Genomic DNA, 26167 nt, shown 5'->3' on the forward strand with positions numbered 1-26167 from the left:
ATGGGAGACCCTGCTTTGCTCTTTACTGTCTTGTCTTAAGAGAAAGTATTGTGAATGTAGGAGTGTAACATTGAAGTCAGGCAACAAATCTATTGGAGAAAAGTATATATTTATATTATTTATATTCATATTTATTTAATATATTTATATTATACACATATGTGTGTGTGTGTATAATAGAAGTTAGGCAAAATAATAAACAAAAGTCATGCATAATCCATAATCCCTAGATAACCACGGTTAAATATTTCCTGCCAAACTAAGAGAAATCTTTGTCATGTTTTTTATTTTGATAATGAAAGGCTTACCCTGGTGGTCCTTTTGACCCTGTGTGAAGTCTCTGTTTGCTTTGAAGCAGTAGCTTTCAGAATTGCAATTCAAGGGATAAACTTCTTTTCAACTCTGTTCTGGTGTATTAGAGATGATTTTCAGGCTAGCTGGGAATCACTTTTTCCTAACAGAAGGAAAACACAGAGACAAGGATGAGGAGAGAAAAAGAAATGATAGAAAATGGGTTTTCTTAAATCAGTTATGATCCTCATTGTAGTATTTATTAAAGTACTTACTAAATACCAAACTGCTGCAGATTGAGATGGTGTCTAGGTTTGTGGTGGTTGCAAACAGTGAACTGAACGAACTGCACAAATAGAATTAAGCAAAGCAAGTGAGATTTTTAAAGAAAAGGACACTTCCCGGTAGATACAAGATGGTGGAGGAGTAAATAGAAGCTATACTAACCTCCTCCCAGGACCAATCTGGAATTACAACTAAAATGTACCAAAAGCATCCTGAATAAGCAACTGAACACTACCTGGAGACAAGCCTTATAACCAGGGACAGATACAAGAAGCCACATCACTACAATGTGACTGGTAGGAGGTATGAAGGAGGCATGAGAAGGTTGGCTGGGCTACCATGGGTGGCAGCTGAAGTTCTGGAGGGATATTTCAGTGGCTGGGGGTTCTGCCTGAGAAGTGTGGGGTCTAACCCCCAAGCTGGGCTCCCCAGTCTACAATACCAGAGCCAGGAAACGAAAACAGGTAACATCCAGCTGTGACAAGAAGCAGGGTTTCTATCTGTAAGGGAGATATGGCTGGAGACTCTAAGAATGCTTAAAGGGCCAGTACACAAAATTTCTTTTGCAGCTACTTACCGAGGGTTCTGGCAGAGGGAGGGCAGAGTAGACTAGAGATGTATGAAGAGACTTGGACTGATGGCTCTGGGGAGAGAACTGAAAAAATAGCTGCCAGGATTCCTATACTGAGTCATTCCCCATACTACAAAGACCATTTTTTCTCAGGCAGAGCACTCCCCTCCAAGTGGTATTAGTCTGAGGGGAAGCAGTAGCTTCACCTGCAGGAATTATTCTTCCCACCCTGTGGAGTTTAAGCCAGGCTACAGATTACAGCTTGAGGCTGTATCATTGATTAAGTTTAACAACTAAGGCAGATCTCTGGGAGCTCTGAGACATTAGCTGATCCTCCCCTGAGCCTGGTGCTGGTAAAAGTTGGCCTTGGTGTGTAGCCTTGTTCTTTCTGCACACACTCAGGCCCGGCAGAGGAAGCCACATACATTGGATCACTGACTGCTCTGAGCAGGTTGTCCAGGGCCAGTGACAGGCAGCATCTGACAAAGGCCTACACCAGAGTCTTTGCAGATCTACCTAATACATAGAAACAAATACAAAGAAACAGCCAAACTGGGAAGACCAAAAGCAAAACAAAACAAAACAAAACCCAAATGAAAGAACAAAAGAATTTTCCAGAAGAACTAGATGAAATGGTGGTAAGCAATTTATCAGATTGAGAGTTTAGAGTGATGATCATATGGATACTGAACAGCATGAAAAAAAGACATAGAACCCATGAAAAAGGACCAGTCAGAAATAAAGAATGCAGTATCTGAAATCAATAATATACTGGAAGAAATAAACAGTAGGTTAGATGAAACTGAGGATTGAATCAGTGATTTGGAAGACAAGGTAGAAAAAGTGCCCAGACAGAGCAAGAAAAAGAAAAAAGAATTTAAAAAAAATTGGAGCTTAAGAAACGTTTTGGACAACATTAAGCATTAGCAACATCTGCTTTGTGGTAATACCAGAAGGAGAAGAGAGTGAGGAAAGAATTGAGAACCTATTTGAAGAAATAATGACTGAAAACTTCCCTAATCGGGTGAAGGAAAAAGCACACAATTTCAGGAAGCTCAGAGAGTCCCAAAGAAGTTGGACCCAAAGAATTCTACATCGAGATTCATCATAATTAAAATGACAAGGCTTAAAGACAAGGAGGAAATCCTAAAAGCTGCAAAAGAAAAGAGGTTACTTACTTACAAGAGAGTACCAATTAGGTTGTCATGTGATTTCTCAACAGAAATTCTTCTGGCCAGAAGGGAGTGGCATGAAATATTCAAGGTGATGAAGAACAAAGACCAATAACCAAGGCTACTTTACTCAGCAAAGCTATAATTTAAAATTGAAGAAGAAATAAGGGGCCTCCCAATCAAGAAAAAGCTAAAGGAGTTTGTTAACACCAAACCAGTACTACAGCAAATGTTAAATGGCGTGATTTAAAAAGGGGGACGGGGAGGGAGGTGGAGGGGGGAGGAGGCGAGAAAAGGGGGGAGTAATATAACAATAAAATGGCATAACTACATATCTATTAATAATCACCTTAAATGTAAATGGTTTAAATGTTTCAACCAAAAGATATAGGGGAGCTGAGTGGATAAGAAAACAAGACCCATATATGAGGTCTGTCAGGAAAAAGTCCAGCCACTGTTAATATAACAAGATCGGTTTGCACAACATTGATGTAACCTAGCATCCAAGGAGAGTGGATGGAAGGTACATGAGTGAACAATAATGACTTCTCTGTATTAGTCAGTGGGGGTGGTAGATGCCATTGAGTAAGCATGTATACCATGTGGCCATCACATTCAAAATGACAGAGTGAGTAGAACAATGGATTTGCATCAGATTATGGATTAAGTTTGAACAGTGCTCCATGGAAACTATTCGGATAATTCAGAAAGCTGTATCTATGAACAGCTGGTGATTGGCAACTTCATCATGAAATGCATCTACTCATGCATCATGTCTCATGCAGAATTTTTTTTTTTTTTTTTTTTGGCAAAACATCAAATCACCCAGGTGACTCTGCCCTTCTACAGCCCAGATTTGGCACCCTGCAACTTCTGGCTTTTCCCAAAACTAAAATCACCTTTGAAAGGGAAAAGATTTCAGACCATTGATTAGATTCACAAAAATGCAATGGGGCAGCTGATGGCAACAGCGGGAACTGTTTGAGGTCCCCAGATGCCTACTTTGAAGGGGACTGAGGCATCCTTCTCCTATGTACAATGTTTATTGTATTTAGTATCTTCTTCAATAAATATCTCTATTTAGCATGTGGCTGTGGCTATATACTTTCTGGACAGACATTGTTGTATATGCTGCCTCCAAGAAACCCATCTCAGATGGAAAGGTACACACAGAGCAAAAGTAAACAGATGGAAAAAAGATTTTTCATGGAAATGGAATGAGAAAATTTGGGGTAGTACTCAATATCCAACAAGATAGACTATAAAACCAAGGCTATAGTAAGAGACAAAAATGGATACTACATAATGATAATGGGAAAAATCCAACAACAGGACATAACCCTAGTAAATATTTACACAACCAACATAGGAGCACCTAAATATGTAAAGCAAATCTTGATGGACATAAAGGGAGAGGTGGACAGTAATACAGTTGTAGTCAGGGATTTTAACACCCCATTGATGTCAATGAATAGATCTTCCATACAGAAAAATCAACAAGGAGACAGTGGTCTTAAATGACACACTAGATCAAATAGATTTAATTAATATCTTCAGAGCATTTCAACTCATAGCAGCAGAAGATACATTCTTTGCAAGTGCACATGGAAAGTTTTCTAAGATACACCACATGTTAGGACACAGAACAAGTCTCAATAAATGTAAGAAGATTGAAATCATTTCAAGAATCTTCTCTACCACAATGCTGTGAAACTAGAAATCGATCACAAGCACACTGAAGAACACATAAAGGCATGGAAGCTAAACAACATGTTATTAAACAATGAATGGATCAACATTGAAATCAAGGAAGAAATCAAAATATACCTTGAAACAGTTGAAAATTAGAACACAACAGTCCAAAATCTGTGGGATGCGGGGAAAGCAATCTTAAGAGGGAAATTCATAGCATTACAGGCCTATCTCAAAAACACAAGAATATGTTCAAATAAACAATCTAACTTTACACTTAAAGGAACTTGAAAAAGAACAACAAATAAAGCCCATAGTGAGTGGATGGAAGGTAATACTAAAAATGAGAGCAGAAATAATTGAAATAAAGTCTAAAAAAAACAATACAAAAGATTGATGAATCCAAGAGAGGATTCTTTGAAAAGATAAACAACATTGACAGTTTTTTTTAACCAGACTTACCAAGAAAAAAGGAGAGAGGACCCAAATAAATAAAATCAGAAATGAGAGAGGAGAAATAACAATTGACATCAAAGAAATGCAAGTAGCTATAAGAAAATATTATGAACAATTATATGCCAACAAACTGGACATCCTGGATGAAATGAATAAATTCTTAGACATACAGAATGTTCCAAAACTAAGTCAGGAAGAATCAGAGAATCTGAATATGCACATTACACTTGGTAAGATTGAAGCAGTAATCCAAAAACTCCCAACAAACCAAAGCCCTGGACCAGATGGCTATACAGATGGATTTTATCACACATTCCTAGAAGAACTAAGAGCTCTCCTCAAACTGTTTCAAAAAATTCAAGAGGAGGCAGGGTTCCTAAGGTCATTTTATGAGGCCAGCATTATCCTAATTCCTAAACTAGATAAAGACACTACAAAAGAAAATTATAGGCCGATATCCCTGATGAACATAGACGCTAAATTCTTCAACAAAATACTAGTTTAGGAACCCAAATACAGCAATGCATCAAAAGATCATACATCATGATCAAGTGGGATTCATTCTGGGAATGCAAGATTGGTACAACATTCACAAATCAAAAAATGTTATTCACCACATAAATAAAATGAAGGATAAAAGCCACATGATCATGTCAATAGATGGAGAAAAAGCACTTGATAAAATCCAGCACCTATTTATAATAAAACCTCTCAGCAAAATGGGAATAGAGAGAACATACCTAAACACAATAAAGGCCACCTATGACAAAAATGCACTTCCAGCATCACACTCAAAGGGAAAAAAAAAAAAAAACTACAAGCATTCCCTGTAAGATAAGGAACAAGACAAGGATGTCCACTTTCACCTTTTTTATTCAGCTTAGTACTGCATGTCCTAGCCACAGCAATCGGTCATGAAGAAGAAATAAAAGGCATCCAAATTGGAAAGACATGAAATGGTCATTATTTGCAGACGGCATGATATTGTACATAAAAAACCCCAAAGATTCCAACAAGAAACTACTAGAACTCCTGGCTGGTGTAGCTCAGGGGATTGAGCACGGGCTGTGAACCAAAGTGTCGCAGGTTCAATTCCCAGTCAGGGTACATGCCTGGGTTGTGGGCCATGACCCCCTGCAGCTGCACATTGATGTTTCTCTCTCTCTCTCTCTCTCTTTCTCTCTCCCTTCCCTCTCTAAAAATAGATAAATAATTTTCTTTAAAAAGAAACTACTAGAACTGATTAGTGAATTCAGCAAAGTAGAAGGATACAAAATTAATATCCAGAAATCAGTTGTATTTTTATATGCCAATAATGAACTAACAGGCTAATCAAGAAAATAATCCCATTCACATTGCTTCCAAAAAAAAAAACACCTAGGGATAAATGTAATCAAGGATGTAAAAGACCTGTACTAGGACATTGTAGACACTGAAGGAAGAAATTGAAGATGATACATATAAGTGGTAGCACATACCATGTTCATAGATAGTAAGAATTGATATCATTAAAATATCTACACTACCCAAAGCAATCTATAGATTGAATGAAATTCCTATCAACATTCCAATGACGTATTCACAGAATGAGAACAAATATTTCAAAAATTTATATGGAGCCACAGAAGGCCCCACATAGCCTTCTGTGGGGCTATGTGGGGCCTTCTGAGAAATCCTGAGAAAGAACAAAGTTGCAGGACTGAGACTACCTAATACCAAACTGTACTATAAGGCTGTAGTAATCAAAACAGCATGGTACTGACATAAAAACTGACATATAGTCAATGGAACAGAATGGAGAGCCCAGAATTAAACCCACATCTTTATAGTCAGTTAATATTTGGCAGAGGGAGCAAGTACACACGATGGGCTAAAGATAGTTTATTCAATAAATGGTGTTGGAAAATTGGATAGTTAAGTGTAGAAAAATGAAACTAGACCACTTTCTTACATCACACACAAAAAATTCAAAACGTATTAAATACTTAAATATTAGACATGAAACTATCAAAATTGTAGAGAAAACATAGGCAGCAAAATCTCGGACATTGTTTATAGTGATTTCTTATTGGATATATGTCCCCAAGGAAGGGAGACAAAAGAACACATCAACAAATGGGACTACATCAAACTAAAACGTTTTTGCACAGCAAAGGAAATCATTAAGAGAATAAAAAGACAATACACAGAATAGGAGAACATATTTACCAGTACATCTGATAAAAGGTTAATATCCAAAACTTATAAAGAACTTACAAAACTCAACACCAGAATAACAAACATCCCAATAAAAAGATGGTCAAAGGCTCTAAATAGATACTTATCCAAGGAAGACATACAGCTGGCCAATTGACACCTGAAAAGATGCCCAACATCACTAATCAGCAGGGAAATGCAAATTAAAACCACAATGAGATATGTCACACATGTCAGGATGGTTATCAATAAATCAACAAACAGGTGCTGGTGAGGATGTGGAGAAAGGGGAACCCTTTTGCACTGTCGGTGGGAATGCAGACTGGTGTATCTACTGTGGAAGGCAGCATAGAGATACTTCAAAAAATTGAAAATGGATCTGTCTTTTAACCCAGTGATCCCACTTTTGGGAGTATGTCTGAAGGAAACCAAAACACTAAGTCAAAAGAACATAATCATCCTGATGTTCATTGCAGTGTTATTTACAATTTCCAAGATATGGATGCAGGCCAAGTGTCCATCAGTAGATGAGCAGATAAAACAACTATGGGACATTTACACAATGGAATACTATTGAGCCATAAAAAAATAAGAAAAATTTACCCTTTGCGACAGTATGGATGGACCTGGAGAACATTATGCTAAGTGAAATAAGCCAGTCAGAAAAAGAGAAATGCCATATGATTTCACTCCTCTGGAATCTAACGAACAAACTGAACTAACAAGCAGAACAGACTCATAGCAGAATAATGACAAATCTGTGGGGAGGTTAAGAGCGAAAGGATTGAGCAAGAAAGAAAAAGGACTCATGGACATGATCCATAGTGTGATTGAAGAGTAAAGGGGACTAAATGGTAATGGGAAAAAAAATAAGCAAACAAACAAACTTAAAAAAAAAAAAACCCAAACCAAACCCTATACCATAATGGAAAAAATAAGAAAAGCACACTTCCCAAGATACAGATAGCAGACCATCTTTTGCTAGCAGCAGATGCACTTGGGAATCAAACTGCAATTCTAATTTATTAGAATGGCATGATAATGAAGGAAGATGAAAAAGTGGTCAGGTACTGATAGGGTCCACACCTGTGGCCCTCTTCCTGGGTGCTGCAATACATTTGTTGGTAATCAGGACCCTGGGGATGGCTGGCAACAGTGTGGCGCCTCAGGGCTTCCTCATTGCTATCTTGTCTCCTGCCTCACAACTCCATGCTAAATATTTTATGTGCATTGTGTCATTTTGTCCTCACAACAACTAGATGATGCAGTTATTAATCCCATTCTCCATATTACAGCTGAGATAACTGAGGCTTAAAGAGTCCCAGAGTCTCTCAGCTTGATTCAAACATGAGTCTGATTGCAGAATAGAAAATGCTAACCTCTACTCTGCAGTGGCTTATGGCCTTAAGGGAGAGAGAGGGAGAGAGAGAGAGAGGGAGAGAGAGGGAGAGAGGGAGAGAGGGAGAGAGAGGGAGAGAGAGAAAGAGAGAGAATATGAATGGGACATAGTGAATACAGTCCTGAGAGGACTGGAGCATGCACAATTAGGGCACTGGCATCTGGACTGGCCAGAATGATAGTTGAATGAGTACTCAGTAACCAAGCAGGGGGAGATCTGACAATATGCAGCAGCACCACTGCCAAACTGCTGTGTACTCTGGGCCAAGCACAGTGCTCGGTAACAATCTGGTGAGTGAATGGATGGGGGAAGAATTGAAAATCAGGTCCACATTTTGGTACTGGTAAGTACCAGGTGGATATCTGCTGTGAGCCTTTGCCCTGGATTACCAACTAGATAGGAAAAATTTGGAGACATTTCTTTAGTAGGTGTTCTGTTGATTTTCTCTGGAGTTTCTACATAAGCAGTTGTATCATCCGCAGCTGGGGCAGTTTTACTTCTTTCTTTCTGGTCTTTATGCCTTTTATTTCTTTTTCTTACCTTGTAGCAATGGCTGGAACCTCTAGTATATTGCTGAATAGCAGAGATAAAAACAGAAATTATTGCCTTGTTTCTGATTTTAGGGAGAGACTATTCAGTCTTTCACAGTTAAGTTTGATGTTAAGTGTAGGTTTTTTGTTGATGCACTTTGTTTTGGAAAGTGATCATTGAATTTGTAGATTTGATTGGATTCAGGTGTAATTTTTTTCAGTGGGACAACACTAAAAAGGTCTAATTTTATCAAGAGACAAGTAGTATCTGGTTGTATCTTTTTGTGCTATTAGCAGCCATTTATGATTGTTGCTTGTATCAGTTATAACATTACAGGTTACAAATGGTAATATTCCAAATTTGTTGATTTCTCTATTTATTAACTGGAATAATTCTATGGAGAAAATTTTTCTTCATAAACTATTTGGTTACCCTGCTGTATATTTCATATAGGAAGTACAGAGAAATCCTTGATTTTTAAAAATTTATCAGTTTTCACAAGACTGAGTTGGTTCAAAATCATCCTCCAAAGGTAACAAATGCTTTTTAAATCATAAGTTATGGATTTACTATGTGTTTCAAGCCATTCAGTTATTATTTTTATTGATGTTAAATACATGTGTATTTTTCTAAGTTCTTTTAGAATTTGATATTTATTTCATTTTTCTATTAGGTTTGTTGTTAGGTCTTCATTCTATAATATATGTATAATCTGTGTTTACTGCTGAGATCTGAGAACATAAATACACTTTCACTTGCATGAGTAAGGACAAAAAGAAGATGTAATGAACAGCTTATTTCTAATATGTTTGAATAAAGAATGGAACTTTTTGCCTTTGTATTATACTTCAGCTACATGGCATCATATTTAAGAAACCTTGGAATTTTGTGGGTAAAACCACAGAAGTCAAATTTTTCTTTGATTGGAACTTGAAGGAGAACAAGCTTTTGGTGTCAAAGCTCTTATGTTAGAGGTGATGTATGTCAGAATAGAAGTCATAATTTTAAAAGTTCCTTGGTAAAAATCAATCATGGGAAAATGCTGCTATTCCTGTATAACAACAGAGGGAAAAGTCTCTCTGACATATATTGTGTATTTTTGATGTAATACTAACTTCATGTGGTTTAGCTGTTTGACTTGAGGTGTGTATACATAACCTTCTGAACACTCATTTAGCTTATAATATGCCAATTTCCTAGCAATTATTATTGTTCCAAAGTATAACATTTCACTGTTCAACATCAGATATGTACACAAAGGGAATTAAAATTTATGGAGTTACATGAGCTTAGCACAATGTCTCAACATAGTAAATGTCAAAAATAGTTTCTTTTCTTTTTTTCTTTTTGCTTTATTGTCGTTTCTTCTCTGATTATAAAAATAATACTGCAAAATTTTTAACAAAGTAGAGATCACCACAATCCTGCCTACAAAGTTACATATTAAATTGCATATCTATATCTTCCTTTAAGTGTAGTTACTCACGAAGACATATTTAGATCTTGGAGGTTATTCACATTTCCACTTTACCAAAAAATACAGAAGGATTCTTTCAGGCAGAATGTCAGATGATTTTTTTAAAAGCCTTGATACTTTTGTAATGGTTTATAGTTTTGGCAATGAGCATATATTGTATGTGTGTTTATATGTGCATGTAGTTATAGGGGAGGGGAGGAGGGAGAAAGGAGAGGTCTATATGTAAGAGAACATTTCCAAGATGAAAGATACCAACATGATTTAACAATTACAGTTTATATTTTCAGTGAGATTTGTTAGTGCATAACATCTGTCACAATACACACTAGCTGAACAGAAAACTGTGTTTCATATCAGTTTATGTTGGTTGAGTTTTATGAATTTAAGACTTTTAAAGCATTATTTAAAAGAGGTTCTTTCATTTGATAATCTTAGTCATCATTTCTTTGGGATTGCTAATAACCTCCCCTCTCCATTTACCAGTGTAGTGTTTGTGCATGAACGCATCTGTATGCAAATTAATGACATAAAAGAAGTTACTTTGTCACTGGTTCTGTTAGGGGAAATGAGTGGATTGTGGAGATGCTTTTTTTTTGCTGTGATTGTTTTGGACAATAGGGTTGAGTCATACTTTGGTCTGAGCAGATTCTTAGATCATTTGATATCCTTTATCTGTGAATTTATGGAGGACATTATTTTCCAATGAACTAACAGAAACACTTTTGGCAGGAATTTTTTAAGAGATGGGAAGCAGAAGTTCAGTTGGGGAGAAGAATCATTTTGAATGGAAAAATGTTTTTAAGAAAGAGACCTTCTAAAGATCTTTTGTGTCTACTATTCTCATTTGGATAAAAAGATACCTAATTTTAATAGCAAAATTGGTTTTATATATAAAAAGCATTTCAAATGTCATTTGTTATATTTTAAAAATGGCTTAATTCTCCAATGTTTGTCAAAGTAGTTTTTTAACATTTTGTATTTTTAAGAAAAAAAAAAGCAAGCTCTTTGTTCAGAAATCTTTTATTTGAACTAGCCAGTTTATAAATTAAATTTTCTGTCTCTACTTTTGCAGGAAGTTTCTACTTTTAACAGGTGGAGACTGTAATCAGATTCTAGGCATTGCCCATCACCACCATGTCTACCCTTTCTTAGTGTGTCTAAATGGTCCAGATTCAGAAACACTAACTCAAGGGGTTAAAATACACTGTTTCTTTAGAACTACAGAGGGTATTTGCCCTCGAAAGCAATGTAAATTGCTACTAGAATATGTGCTACTAGAATATGAGTAAGGTGTTATTTTATTAAGTGCACTTTACAGGTGTTGATGTGTGGTGGACATTTCAGTGAAAAGTAGATTGGGGAGATTCACATTGGCCCTGCCTGACTAGATTTCTCCCAGGCTCCCAGGTGTGTGGGATACCAGAAGGCAATAGGAGACCAAGGTCAATGGAATGTAATCAAATAAATTATAAGGCAGTTTTTTGTAGTTACCCAATCATGAAAATGAGATAGAACCCTAGCAGATTCCTAGGTAAAAGTCTCTAAATTCTTGGATTGTATAAATAATTCTTTTGAAATAGAATTTTCCTGTTTTTTTTGTTTGTTTCATTTTGAGATTAGTCAGTCATGTGTAGTTTCTGCCAAATCTCATTACTAAAATTACTAGATTGCTCATAGAAATCATTTCATCCATCACTGAATTATTTTCTAGCACAGCTACTTCTTAAGTAGTTCATAAGGGTGTTTTAACGCACCTAACAAAGGACAGATGCTTAGTACTGCTTTTCTTCAACAATTTTTGGTTTCCTTCAATTTCTAGGATGTGGGGAGCATCTTGTACGCACCATACTCGCTAGAGAATGTTCACATGCTTTACAAGCTGAAGATGCTCACCAAGCGCTATTGGAGACTATGCAAAACAAGTTTATCAGTAAGTATAACCTTAAGAAAATCGTATACTTCTAAATATAGATTGTATTGCTGAGCTACAAACTTCAGAGTCAGGTACCACATCTGTATTGCTAGACCTAGGTGCAGGGCCTAGCCTAGACTTAGACCCTCAATTAATTTGATCATGAAAAGAATTCCATCACCGCAGCTACTACAGCATGAAATTTACCATGTAACTAATCTAACATCCAAGGTGTGAGAGATATTGTCTAGGATTCGAGTGATATACAGTAGAATAAAAGTCTACTAAAGTAAAATTTAAGATACAACTTTATTAAAAAGTTTTAAAATAAAATTTGACTTTTTTTAGAGTCCACGTTTAAAAATGTAGTGTTCATGAGTCCAGGGCTGTCACATACATTTGTACAGGGCTAAGTTGAAATCCTATTCGGGCTCCATTTGCCAAGCCACTTAAGGGTTAAAATGATTTGACTTAGTTGGTTTTCCCATCATTTAACATTGAGCTTATCAGTATGCAAAGATATGTGAAGTACTATAAGTAATATAAAACATTAAATATGTTAGGGTAATTAGCCATACACACATAAATTAGAGAAAGAGTAGCACAGGGTTAATGGGGGTGTGGGCTATGTCCACTTAAGAATTAAGACAAGAGAATATAATAAGGTACTAATTGTATAGTGAGGAAAACACAGACAAAGTGTAGGAAGAAATCACTCCAAAATGAATTATGGATGATGGGCTCTTAGGACTGGCTCCAGAAGGCTCTGGGATTAGTGGGGAAAGAGGGAGAAGAAAGGAACCTGAACAGAGACATGACAATAGGATTAAGTGTGGGGTTGGCTAGACTTCTGCATGGGTCTTACCTGGAGGAAGTATTCCTGATATGTGGTGGGGCTGGGTTGGCTACGTGAGGCCAGGTCACAGAGGGCCTTAAAATCTCAACGTAGCATCTGATAGGAAGGAGAGAACCCTTGTATGTTCTTAAGCTGACAAAATGTGTTTGGTGGGGAGGGTTATAGAGTAGAGCTAAAATTGTCCAAGAACATCTCTATAGGACAGAGACATTAAAGGGCTGGGAATGGTCCAGGGGATGGACAGGAAATGGTGATTTTGAGAGAGGCATCAGTAGAGCAAATGGAAATATTGATAGACTGTGATTTTAACATTAGGAGGATGTAGCCCTCTGGGTCCATTCAAGAGATAGAAACCATACATTATGTTAATCAGGGTAAGTTTAATATAAGGAATTGTTAACTATGATGAAAGAGTAATTATAAAATATAAGGAAACTCTATGTGGAACTCTAGAGCTGAGAGACTATCCAAGGAAGGACATAGTTAGAAGAGGCTCAGCCATTTTTGGAGAAGGTGTGGTTTGGCCACCAGGTAGCTGACAAGTTTACTAGTTTGACCAGGGTGGGAGTGGTCTGGAGTTGTGGGATAAACAATAGACCACACTCTAGAGTGCAGATTGGGAGCAGCTAATCAGCAGTTGGTGGCTGAATGTGCAATGTACCTAGAGGTCATCAGAGTACATAGATCACAGGCGCTTGCAGCGGGAGTGACTGCTTGGTGTTTGACCATCTGGGCCACAGGGGCTGCATGTAGGTTGTGCAGGGCCTTGATGAAGGAGTCCTGACGGGATGGTGTGCAGCTGCTGGGAGCCTATGGTTTCTATATTGGAAGGGCTGTGGTCAGGTTATCACCAGGCTTAGCTTGCAAAGTCACAGAAGGACTGTGTTCTCAGTCTGTGGCTGGGGCAGTTTACTGGATATCCTCACACCACACTGCCTCTCTTCAGCACATGCTGGAAATTGCAGGAAGAGTTCCTATTTTAACTGTTTTTGTTCTCTCAGATTAATGCCTGGCTCCTTGCCTTTGTTTCTGCTAGTCCCCTAATCTCTTTTTACATGGTACTTTATATTTGTCTTTCCCCTCTTCCACCTTCTTTGGGTGGTAACTGGATTCCAGAGAGCTCTTTTGTTATTGTGGGAGGCACTGTGGTTCACCATTATTCTTTTCCCACTGGTAGCTTCTGCTGAAAAGGGACTTGCCCTCTCCCCACCTTTGGGTTACTGGGCTCTGTTGCTGCTGAATTTAGTATGGTGTCTGTGACTTCCTCAGGACTGACAGCAGATGCTAGTAGTAGTGGAGTCAATTGGTCTGAAAACGGTGTAATCAGTGAGATTGCCAATTCCTTGTGCATATCAGGGTACTTTCCCTACTTTACTTTTTCTGGCCTTAGTGTTGCATGGGAATGGAGGACTTCTCCACCTGCCTTTTTGTCTCTTCAGGCTTCATCTGTTCTTGGATCCTCCGAATCTAGGTGGGGCTTTTTTATTGTTTCCCTTTTTTCCTCCACCCTCACTAACTTGGGAAGAGGGACAGAAACCCATACCAGTGATCAATTCTTTTCTTCTAGTTTTCTCACAAATATCCAGATGTTCAGTCATACCTCTACCCAAGCCCTTTGTTTAGGGTAGTGGTGGGGCACCTGACTAAGCAAGGGTTGCTCCAAACTCTTTTATTTTGCCAAAATTTAGACTTTATTACGCAAATATATTTCATCTCAAAGCTGTTTCTGCTTAGAATTTACAGAAGTCCACCATAGAGACTCAGCCAGATAAGCATGCAACTGACCAGATAAATGGAACCTTCCACGGATGGGGCTAAAACTGAATTTCACTGCTGTTCAGGTCTTTTAATAAGTTTCATGCCCTCTTAGGAAACATTTTTAGGGAAAAGAGAGAAAGAATAATAGATTATGGGCAAGGAGGAACTGTATTTATTTATTTGAAGGAAGAACAGAGTGAATAACTGTAGGAAAATTTTAATATGAAAAGATTTTATACAGGTGCTTTCTTGTAGTCATCTGAACTGAGTTTATGGCATAAATAATAGAATTAAGTATATGCATATTAGTAAGAATTGCCCAATGGCCAGTGGAAAAAATGTAAATTCAGGAATGAGTTAGAAACAAGACTTTGAAGTCTGCCTCTAGTGATTTTATAAGAAAAAAGTTTGATTATATTTATGTTACTATATCCTCAGGTATATTACCGTTGTTGAATGCCATTTTTAAGGGAGTCCAAATTCTTGGCCTTAATAGCACATGTAATTTATATAATGTGTTATATGTGTCTAGTTACTAGTTAATGTGTTATTTGTCTAGTTATACTCAATACATTCTCAGGGCATTAGTGGAAAGGAATAGTAAGGGGTGAAAACTAGATACTCAAGAGAAATTAACTTTCAGGGAATCATGTAGTAAGTGGGTAATTATGATAACTTTCTACTTGTTGAGAATGACGTGAAGTACTTTACTAAATCTAAAGTGGCAGATTCACTGGCCCTGGCCTGGTAGCTCAGTTGGAGTGTTGTCCTGATATGCCAAGGATTCAGGTTTGATCCCTGGTCAGGGCACATACAAGAATTAATCAATGAATGTATCAATAAGTAGAACAATAAATTAATGTTTCTCTTTCTGTCTCTGTCTCTGTCTCTGAAAATCATTAAATAAAAAATAAGATGACAAATTTACTAGCTACTTCTACCTCTCCAGAGTTGGGTCCATGCTAAGGAGTTCCCGAACTCCATTCTTTTCTCGCCTGTTGGTTTGTTGTACTCTCTTTCTAAAAACTCTCTCCATTAGCCCTGGCTGGTGTGGCTTAGTGATTTGAGCACTGGTCTGTATACCGAGAGGCTACTGCTTCGATTCGCAGTCAGGGTGCATGCCTGGGTTGCTGGCCAGGTCCCCTGTGGGGGGCATGAGAGAGATAACCAGATCTCTCACATTCTGTTTCTCTCCCTCTCTTTCCCGCTGCTTCCCCCTGTCTCTAAAAGTAAATAAATAAAATAGATCTTAAAAAAATTTTCCTTTTAAAACTACTCAGAGAGTTTGACTGCAGTATTTCATTTTGCTACTGGATCCCATGACCTAGTGTATACTGAGCACAGTCCTAAAAATTCCAGACTCAAATTTTTAAAACATACCCAAGATTGTGGATTTAAAAAACTGGTTTACAGTTTTATTTTGTCTTCTTCTAATGAGTGAGGTTGAGCAACTTTTCATGTATTATTACTTGGCCTTTTTATTAATTTCTGAATTATCTGCTTATAGCTTTTGATAGGGTTTTTTTGTGCTGTTTGGGTGACATTCTTTTAATTGACAACTAACTTTTATTAATGATAAAATTACTTTAAATGAAAGATTCTAAAATAGCATGGCAGAGTTTTAAAATAACACTTCTTTTTCTGAGTAGTACTATGTTTGATATATGTGACTTTCTGCACTAATAAGGGATTTTTTTAAAGAAAGTAATTTTACATTCATGATGAAATAATTTGTTTTTATGTATTTTTCCTAAAGTTGTCATCGACTTATTAAAATAAAGATTTTTTTCAATTTTATGCATTTTGTAACAAACTCTGAAATTATCTTAAATATGGGGTTCTTTAAAAATCTACTTTTGATAAAATGAGACTTTAATGTGATAGAATGAATAGAGTAAAATTGAGGCACTTTGAAGATTGAACTCTTTTTGTTTCCACTTGCATTACTATTATGTCAAGATCCAGAGCTTTGGTTTGACTTAATATAGGAAGCATAAAAGAGTAAACCAATTCATGCATTTTTTAAAAAACCAGTGTTTGTGTAACATACAAAACCCATAAAAATAGGTACTGTAAAAATAGTGCCTTAATAATACTTCATGTTAACCAGCTGATTATAGACTAAATGCTTAGTTAAGTAGGGAAAAGAAATAGACTTCCTTTTTAGTAGTGCTTTTTAAGTGATTACACACATGTGCACACACAAACACAAACCCTTACAGTGATTCAGATGTGACTTTTCCTATTCCTGGTTATTTTTGAACAAACTTGGTTTTATGAGTTATTCTTTTTACATGCAAACTGTAGCTGCATGTGTGGTATTTGAACTTCAGGGTGGCATTATAGCTTCCTGCCCTGTTCTCAACAAGTAATGTCACAGAACACTTTCTAGTTGGTTCTACTCACTACTAAATATAATGGCTGATAAAATGTTATCTGTAACAGGGGTTCCCAACGGGACAAGGACTGGCATTGGTTTGGGCCTGTTAGGAACTGGGGCCGCACAGTAGGAGGTGTGCTTGAATGTAATGCTCATGAATCATCCCCAAACCATACCCTCCCTCCTCCCACTTCCCGCCCCCCTCAGCCCATGATCTCTGGAAAAATTGTCTTCCATGAAACTGGTCCCTGGTGCCAAAAAGGTTAGGGACCGTTGATCTATAAAACTCTAATGTCTCTTTTCTTTTTTAAAAAATTTCTAAGCCAAGTTCTTAGCACTGTCAACCTACAGTCTATGTGACCCTGTTGAAAATTTCTCTGCAGGGTATATATTATGATACAAAGGTGGTTTTGCTCTGTTGTTCTTTTATATCTTTGAGAAATGTTCTTATAACATTAGTGACATCATAGATTTATTCTCAAATACAGTATGCCATTAGTACTTAAGGATGAAGGGAGTTGACTCTTGTGGGTTTCTGCCAAATGAAAGAGTTATATTCAATAAATATTTCTCCTTTTTTATATTTTATTGATTATGCTATTACAGTTGTCTCATATGTTTCTCCCCTTTATTCCTCTCCACTCTGTATCTCACTTCCCACCAGCACTGTCCCACCTTAGTTCATGTCCTTGGGTCATACATATAAGTTCTTTGGCTTCTCCATTTCCCATGCTATTCTTAACCTCCCCATGTCTATTTTGTACCTACCATTTATGCTTCTTATTCCCTGTACCTTTTCCTCCATTCTTCCCACTCTCCCTCCCCTCTCATAACCCTCCATGTGATCTCCATTTCTGTGATTTTGTTCCTGTTCTAGTTGTTTACTTAGTTTTTGTTTTATAGGTTCAGTTATTGATAGTTGTGAGTTTGTTGCCATTTTACCATCCATATTTTTGATCATCATCTTTTTCTTAGATAAGTCACTTTAACATCTCATATAATAAGGGGCTGATGACAATGAACTCCTTTAACTTGACCTTATCTGGGAAGTACTTTATATCTGCCCTCCCATTCCGAATGATAGCTTTGCTGGATAGAGTAATCTTGGCTGTAGATCCTTGCTTTTCATGACTTGGAATGCTTTTTTCCTGCCCCTTGTTGCCTGTAAGGTTTCTTTTGAGAAATCAACTGACAGTCTTATGGGAACTCCTTTGTAGGTAACTGTCTCCTTTTCTCTTGCTGCTTTTAAGATTCTCTCCTTATCTTCAATCTTGGGTAATGTAATTATGATGTGCTTTGGTGTGTGCTTCCTTGGGCCCAACTTCTTTGGGATCTGAGCTTCCTGGCCTTGCATGTCTATTTCCTGTGCCATATTGGGGAAGTTCTTCCTTATTGTTTCAAATAAGTTTTCAATTTGTTGCTCTTCCTCTTCTCTTTCTGGCACCCCTATGATTTGGATGTTGGAACATTTAAAGTTGTCCCAGAAGTTCCTAAGCCTCTTCTTATTTTTTCGAATTCCTGTTTCTTCATTCTGTTCTGGTTGAATGTTTCTTTTTTCCTTCTGATCTAAGCTGTTAAATTTGAGTCCTGGTTTCCTTTCCTTCAATGTTGGTTCCCTGTACATTTTCCTTTATTTCACTTTGCATAGCCCTTCACTTCTTCCTCTGGTTTGCAACCATACTCAACCATTTCTTTGAGCATCCTCATTACCAGTGTTTTGAACTCTGCATCTCATATGTTGGCTATCTCTTTATCACTTAGTGCTATTTTTAGAGCTTCAATCTGTTCTTTCAATTGGGCCATTTTTTTTTTTATCTAGGTGCACCTGTTATGTAGTAATGGGCAGAGCCTTAGGTATTCACCTGGGCGGGGTAACCCCATTGCTGCGTTTGTGGGCTGTGTGTGGAGGAGGAGTCAGAGATGGAACAATGCTGCTTGCTCGGCTCTTGGGCTTTCAGTCACTTCCCTGCTACCCATATGCAAATTGGGCCCTTCTGGTGCTGTTTCCCAAGTGGGTACATTCTAAGACCCTGTGGGTCTCTCCTACAAACTCATGTGAGGCTATGAGTTCCTCTGCTATTGCACCCCCACCTCCCTACATCTGTTACAGCCAGAGGTTTGAGGCCTATTTCTCCATGCTGTAACCCAGTATGGCATGGTCTGTCTTACTTCCCTGTTGTTCCTCTCAGTTTATCCGCACACAAATGTGGGTCCATCCAGTCCTCCAGCCATCGCCTTGTCACATGTCCTCTCTACCCCAGCTGCCCATGTCCATCCTTCCTACCAGTCTGAATGAATGTTTCTTCTTGAACTTCTTGGTTGTTGGATTTTCATACAGTTCGATATTCTGGCAGTTCTGGTTATTTTTTGTTTTTAAATTTGTTGTCCTTCTTTTCGTTGTGCAAAGAGGCAAAGTGTATGTACCTACAGCTCCATCTTGGCTGGAAGCCCAGGAATGTCATCAATATTTTCTTGTAATGACCAAATTTTTAGCTAAAGCCCCAATAATTCATGAGCATTAGCTTTTCACAGGAAGAACAAAACATAGGTTGGTGTTACACATTTTAACCTCTTAACTGAGCTTATTGATTATGTTTCATGAATTTCTTTATAGTTTAGAAAACTTTAAAAATACATCATTCTGTTCTCCAATGCAGTTTTTTAGTTTTACAAGACCTTTCTCCATATTCTTTATGCATATTTCTCTTTTTTAAACACAAAAATCTCTTTCCTGTGCAGCTCTCTGGAGCTTGAGGGACTCCTAAGAGAATTTATTCTTTTTATCTGTCAAAGAATCAAAGATGTTTCTCCTTCATTATTTGTAAACACTGTGATATTTAGCCTATTGTACTCAAATGTTCAAATTGCAAAATTAAGGAAAACAATAAATTAAGCATCTTCTGAAGCATTATTTATTATGAATATTGGGGGCCCTGGGCTTTTATACTTTCAGAATTTTCACCTTCTTTTTATTTACAAATATACATCGAAAACCATGTATGTACCCTGCCAGCTTTTGGATGAGGGAAAGAACCCTTACCTACAGGGTAAAGGCCATGACAATTAGAGAAAGTAGAATTAGTGTGGGTAGAAAGGAGTGTCAGGTACTAGAGACTCTGAAGAGAATTTCTGGGGTTTCATGGTCAGTTGTGACAGGTATAATCAGAGTCATCACAACAACTAGATTTTTGATATGATGGACTTAAAATTGCATGCCAGTAAGGGATTATAAGAATGTCATGTATGAAACATTGGACATGCAGAGAGAATGGCATTGATTTTGCCCCTATGGCCTAGAGGTATTTATAAGCAAGATAGTTAGTGGGATATATGGGGTTGGAGCTTGAGAGGGAAGTTGAGTGCATGCTGAATGTAAGAAACAGAATCCTCACAATTTCCAAGAAACCAAGAAACCAAGAAGTTGTCTTTTGTGACATGACTGATGTTTTGTTTCTAAAAGGAGAATAAAACTAGGTCAGCCTGTTTGGGACAGCCTCAATCATTTTTCAGTTTTTTTTTCTCCTCTTACAAATAAGAAAGAAGAAAAACTTGTTATCGTATTAAATTACCAACAGAATTGATCAGAAACTGACTAATAAGATAGACTAGCAGAAAAAGTGGAAATGGGTAGCCAGCAACAAAAGTGTAACTCTCTGGGCTTTGGGCATTCACAGCTAAAGTTGTTTTTCTCCCTGTGGCCAAAGTTTTCTGTTTACACAAGAATTTAGCCATCTCTTAGATCCTGGAAATCCCATATATTTTGCACGCTTGGTGCTATTTATTATTTATTTTAATTTTTAAAACTTCTATTATATTTTTACCCATTACTATTTTGTCTCCTTATACCCACCTTCCCCCTAATTGGAGCTTTTTAAGTGGCAAAGGTTATGTTAACCGCAGATGTGTTCTTACTCAGGTCTTCTGGGAAACAAAGAAAAGAGCATTTATATTAGCTATCGAATTTTGATAACTGGAAATACATTGTTAATATTATTTGGTTGGAAAGAAAAGCACAGTACTACAAAGTAGATACAAGGACAACAATTCTGTAAACAGTGTTATGTCACTTTAAAAAGAACCATAGTTTTGTTGCTGATCTATTTGATTTTTAGGGACCATGGACTTGATTATAAAGGTTGGTGCCATCACAGAATTGGGAGCTGCTGAGCTATTCACAATAGGTATTTTATTTTGAATTTTATGTTAAGAGATATTATGAAGTATTAGGATGTAATTAAAACCACACAAGGAATTTGTTTTATTCCTTGCAGAAAAAAAAAACTAAAAAAAAAATCTTTGTTTCCATATTAACAGTTTTTTTTCTCCTAAGGGTACTGATTAAGTGATCAAAAAGCTTTTTTGTCTGTTCCTTTAGTTTGTGAGCATGTGGAGAAAACCACTAATATTAGTTACAGTAAACTCAAAGCACATAATTATAATGTTACAAGAAGGAAAGGAAAATTAAATCATACGCAGCTCAAGGCTGAGTTGTACAGTGTATTGAGTGATTAGTTTGAATAGGGTTTAAGTTTCATTTGGTGGAGGTGGGTAAATAAATAAATCCATAATTATAATAATGCCCATAATAGATTTTAGAATTGTTTTTATGGTTGTAAATTTGCTTCCCCTCATTGTAAACTATTTTATTTTCCAGTCATCAGATATTTTAGAGTAACTGATTTTTGAGCCTGTGAAGACCATGTATTCATGAGGGAAGAACAGAGTATATATAAACAACATTATTCCTAATCCTTTTATGAATGTGGTAAAACCTAGTCCATTCATCAGCATTAATCGTGGGCAGCTTATGCTGAATGCTTCTTAAATAGTCCATCTGAGGCTCAATGACACTGATGATTTTCTGCTATTTTACCTTGCTCCTGGGTTTATTTTCAGTTTCAAATTGGGTAAGCTGAGAGTATTTTCTTTGTTTGTTTTAAGTAGCAGATTTATATTTATTTAAAACACTTCATTTCTTCACTTACTTGAATTTGTGATTAGGAATTCTGTAATTATTTGGGAGTGAGTAAATTTTGAATATTTTGCTATATGTTTGTATGTGGCATACGTATGTTTTAGAAGTTATTTTAAAGGTCAAGAATAATCCTGCCTATCTTCTTTTCCTTCTTTCCCTTTCTTCTTGTAAAATATAATGTTCAGAAGAACTTCTTGTTATATTCTGTAAATATTTAGATACAAAGGTGCAAAATAAGTGGCCATTTTATAAATATAGAAACCTGTATTTAAAGAATGCAACCCAAATAGTAATTGACTGGCAACTGATAAAAATGTTATAGGTGAAAATTAACTGCCTTTGGTTGAATGATTTTGAAGCAACACACTTTAAACAAATATTTGGGAGTGTTTAGCCTTTGATTAAAAATACTTTTTAAGGCAAAGAAATGTTAATAGATTAAATAATAATTAATATTTATAAACATTACTAATTGACAGAATTACTGTTAATAGCATTGGCTATAATAATATTGTGGTTAGGTAAGAGAATGTCCTTGTTCTTAGGAGGTGTCTTCTGAATTATTTATGACAGAATATAGTATTTTAAACTGGCATTCAGATAGCTCAGAAAAAAAGTATTTATGTAATTCTTTTGTACTCTAGGTTGATAGTGACTTTATAAGATAATTGACCTTTTTTGTAGGAAGGATTATGATAAAGTAACAAATTTTGGGGACTTGAGTTATGTTACAACAAAACTGTTTAAAATTTAACAAAGCTGAGGAAACACAACTGCTTTGTAGATCCTGAGAAATTAATCAAAATTATAAAGTAGTTCATTAAACAAATGAAAACTTACATTTAAGAAGAAATGTACAGAAAGTAAATGTGTGTAATTCTTGGGTGTGCATTTATGTGGCAGGAGAATTACATTTTACTAGGGAAGTACATAAATGTAAATATATGAATTGTAGGTCAACTTTTTAGTTTTGGAATATTGAATAGCCCTCAGTATTTTCACTTCTGAACTCATGCATTTAACCATGATATTGTCACATTTATTTGATGAGGGATCAAGCCAAAAGGAAAAAAGGACTTATGGACATGGACAACAGTGTGGTGATTGCAGGGGAGGGAGGGTGTAAGGGGAATAAATGGTAATGGAAAAATACAATAAAATATTTAAAATATTCTTAATATTAAAGGAGGCAGTACAGACTATAAATCGTCAGAGGTCATACTTATCACCTCTACATATTATCTTCTGCACCCTCTCAGAGGACTTGTGTCACACACTGTGGGACTTCTTGTCTAGTCATCTTTCTCAACCTGCTTTGCTCTTGCATGTCTCTATTAATTAAGTAGAAAAACTGAATATTCACGTTTTAAGACCCTCCTTACATCTGGGAATAGCCATACAATATGGGTTAGGAATAAGCAAGAGTTTGCTTGATTTTCAGGGAGAGCCTTTGTTTTCTTAGTAAAATGGGCTCACATCATCCCTTTCTCTTCTTCCTGTCTTAAATATTGATGTGATGCCTGGAGCAACCATCTTGTAGCCATGAGGGAATGGACAGGAAACTACAGCAGTCATGGCCTTGACACCATAGACTGCTGCTGGCAATGCAAGCCGCTTTCTCCCAGACTACTTGTTAGGTGGGAAGAGTAAATTTCAATTTGTGTAAGTCATAGTAAGTCTGGGTTTCTCTTAGTTATTGCTGAATACACTCCTAAGTTGTTCCTTCTATATTCTCAGTGAGTATCTGTGAAATGGAGAGTTTGTTGAAGATCTGACCATTCCTTTATTTTGAAAAAATGTGTGTGTGTGTGTGTGTGTGTGTGTGTGTGTTGCATACATAAATGAAGGGGATGGTGTTCTTGTTTGAATAACTAATCAGTCACCTCACTCCCTGTATGTTTCTAATAGAACCATAAGTTTGCTCAAATGAAGTTGGTAGGGAAGGACAGGGTGATTGTTATATTCTAGCCACTACCATATGTTAATACAGCTGTTGTGTTAGACTATTAATCTTAGAGTTGATTATTCTGGCACCCAAGTTCATCAATCTCTATGCTTGGTTATTAGAAATCTATGTGGCCTGGTGGTATATTTATTCTTCTATAAGATGTATGCTGTATTATACTATCAGTCTAATATTCATTTGGTACAAAGGTAATATATTCAGATATTACAAGATTCAAAAGATACTAAGGAATAGACAGGGAGAAGTCTCTCTCACATTCCATCCTTCTGCCAACCTAGGTACTCTTCGTAGATGTAACCAAGAAAATTATTTTGTATTCATCTGGTGATATCCCATGCATTTGTGGGTGGTATGGAGTTTGTGGTCTTTTCTTGCATTTTACCTGAGTGGTGGCAATCCATATACCAATCCTTCACTTTGCTTTTTTTCACTGAATGTATTGAAGAAATCCTATCAGAATTAGTCAATAGTTTCTTTATTCTTCTTGACAGCTACATAGTATTCTACTGTATAAGTATATCATAATTTTATTATACATTCTCCTTTCTGTGGACATTTAGGTTGTTTCTATTGCAAATAGATGCCACAGCAAATGACCATGTATATGTCAATTCATACAAGTAATTTAAAGTTTAAAATAATATATGTACAGTTATTTTAAAATTTTTTGGTTTTGGTTCTTAAAGATCAACGGAATGAGGAGTTATGACTAGAACAGTGATGGGGATAGAATGAGGCAAGTCATTTTTGAAGAGAAGGTGGTATACTCCCTTTGTTGTCTAGGGAGATTTGGAACTGAGGCTTCTTAAGGTATCTATCATAGGAACTATTGCTTTAAATATTTAATAGGTTTGGATGAGGTAGGAAAGAATCTTTCATATTTGCTTTTATATCAGTTACATTTATTCATTTATAATAATTTTACATAATTATATAGTACTTTATACTTTTTAAAGATTTTTAAATATCCTTCTTAAGATCATCTTTTAATACTAATGTTGGGTAAGTCATCTTCTTTCAGTAAATGACTGGAAACTCAGAAGCAGAACATGTATCAACCTAGTGACCTGCAGGTCTAAGCCCACAATCCACATCTCTTAATCCCGTAGAATTGGCACAAAAAAGTGTGTGTGTGTACATGCACACACTTCAACATTCTTCTATGTCTTTTGGTATTGTTTACGGTGAATGGCACCAGGATGTTGCACCTTGGTTCATCAGCCTCAGTTGTTGAGTTTACCTAGTAAAGAATTCAGAGCCAAGGACCTCAAGTTATAAGAGAAAGTTTACAGTCATACCACAGTACTTGTCAGCCTCAGAACTTGTCAAACCCTATACTGGTCACTTTTTGACTAAGAAATAATGTTTCAGTACTTGGTGCTTGTTCAGAACTCATTGGATTTGCTAGAACTTGTATGAGTCATGATGCCATCCTGCAAGAGAAAATTCTTTATCACTTGTTGTTTGCTTGGTATTTGTTGGTTTTGGCACTCTTCACAAGTTCTGGAAGAAATTAATGATGAACACCAAGGTACCACTGTATTGAGAATGTCACAGAGATAGAAGAAGTTTTAAAGGCTGGGAATTTATGGGAGGTCTCAGGGAAGGATCTCAATAGAATATTCATCAGGTGTGCCCCATGAGGGTCATGGTCTCCACTGTTTGGTCAGTACCAGAACAGGGGTCATTAGTCATCGTCCTGATGTCAGCTATGGTGTTCCTCCACCTGGCCTTGCTGCTGTTTTTGATGTGGAGCTGAAACACAACTGAGGCTTAGATGTTATCTTTAGGGCTTAATTCAAGTGTGGTCATGCAAGTGTACTCAGTTGATGTGGGGTTTTTGCGGTGTGTAGAGGTAAAGAATTTCCTAAGACCCACATAGGAGGATCCATGGTGAACTTTATTGATGATGTAAAAAAAGAAGATTCCTGATTTCCCAATGTCTTAACTCTATCTCCCCATGGAAAAAGTCCAGTATTGTCTTTAGTAGGCCCAACACAAAAGCCAGTGTCCAGAGTTTCTGCTCCATATTAGTGTATAGTCCAGTTGAGCATCCAGCTAGCTTACCATGTGTCTCCAGCTACAGTTTATTAATGTGCTACAGTATTTAGACTCTCTTCTGAAGTTCCCATTGCCATGGGCCATATGACTGCTAGGGCCATATAGCTATGGAAAGAGAACTCATGAACACACAGGGTGAGTGCAGGTCCCAGGCCAGAGAGAGAGAGAAAGCCTAGTCCTTTTGGAGTC

The 26167-nt window shown here is 36.8% G+C and overlaps 1 protein-coding gene across 8 annotated transcripts in view; it reads left to right on the top strand.

The window, feature by feature from the left end:
* Positions 1-26167, top strand: part of TASP1 (taspase 1) — a 307997-nt gene that overhangs the window by 191933 nt on the left and 89897 nt on the right. For 7 of the 8 annotated variants that reach the window (XR_004899340.1, XM_028523961.2, XM_036009562.1 and 4 more), the window contains one exon: positions 11890-12000. The exons of the other annotated variant lie outside the window; for it this stretch is intronic. Coding sequence is in view for 6 of the 7 variants with exons in the window: in XM_028523961.2 (XP_028379762.1) it covers positions 11890-12000 (111 nt within the window). In the remaining variant the exon portion in view is untranslated. The remainder of the gene's footprint in view (positions 1-11889; positions 12001-26167) is intronic. 8 annotated transcript variants of the gene reach the window in all.

The sequence above is a fragment of the Phyllostomus discolor genome, chromosome 9 (genome assembly GCF_004126475.2).
Source record: "Phyllostomus discolor isolate MPI-MPIP mPhyDis1 chromosome 9, mPhyDis1.pri.v3, whole genome shotgun sequence".
In the NCBI taxonomy this organism is placed as follows: Eukaryota; Metazoa; Chordata; class Mammalia; order Chiroptera; family Phyllostomidae; genus Phyllostomus; species Phyllostomus discolor.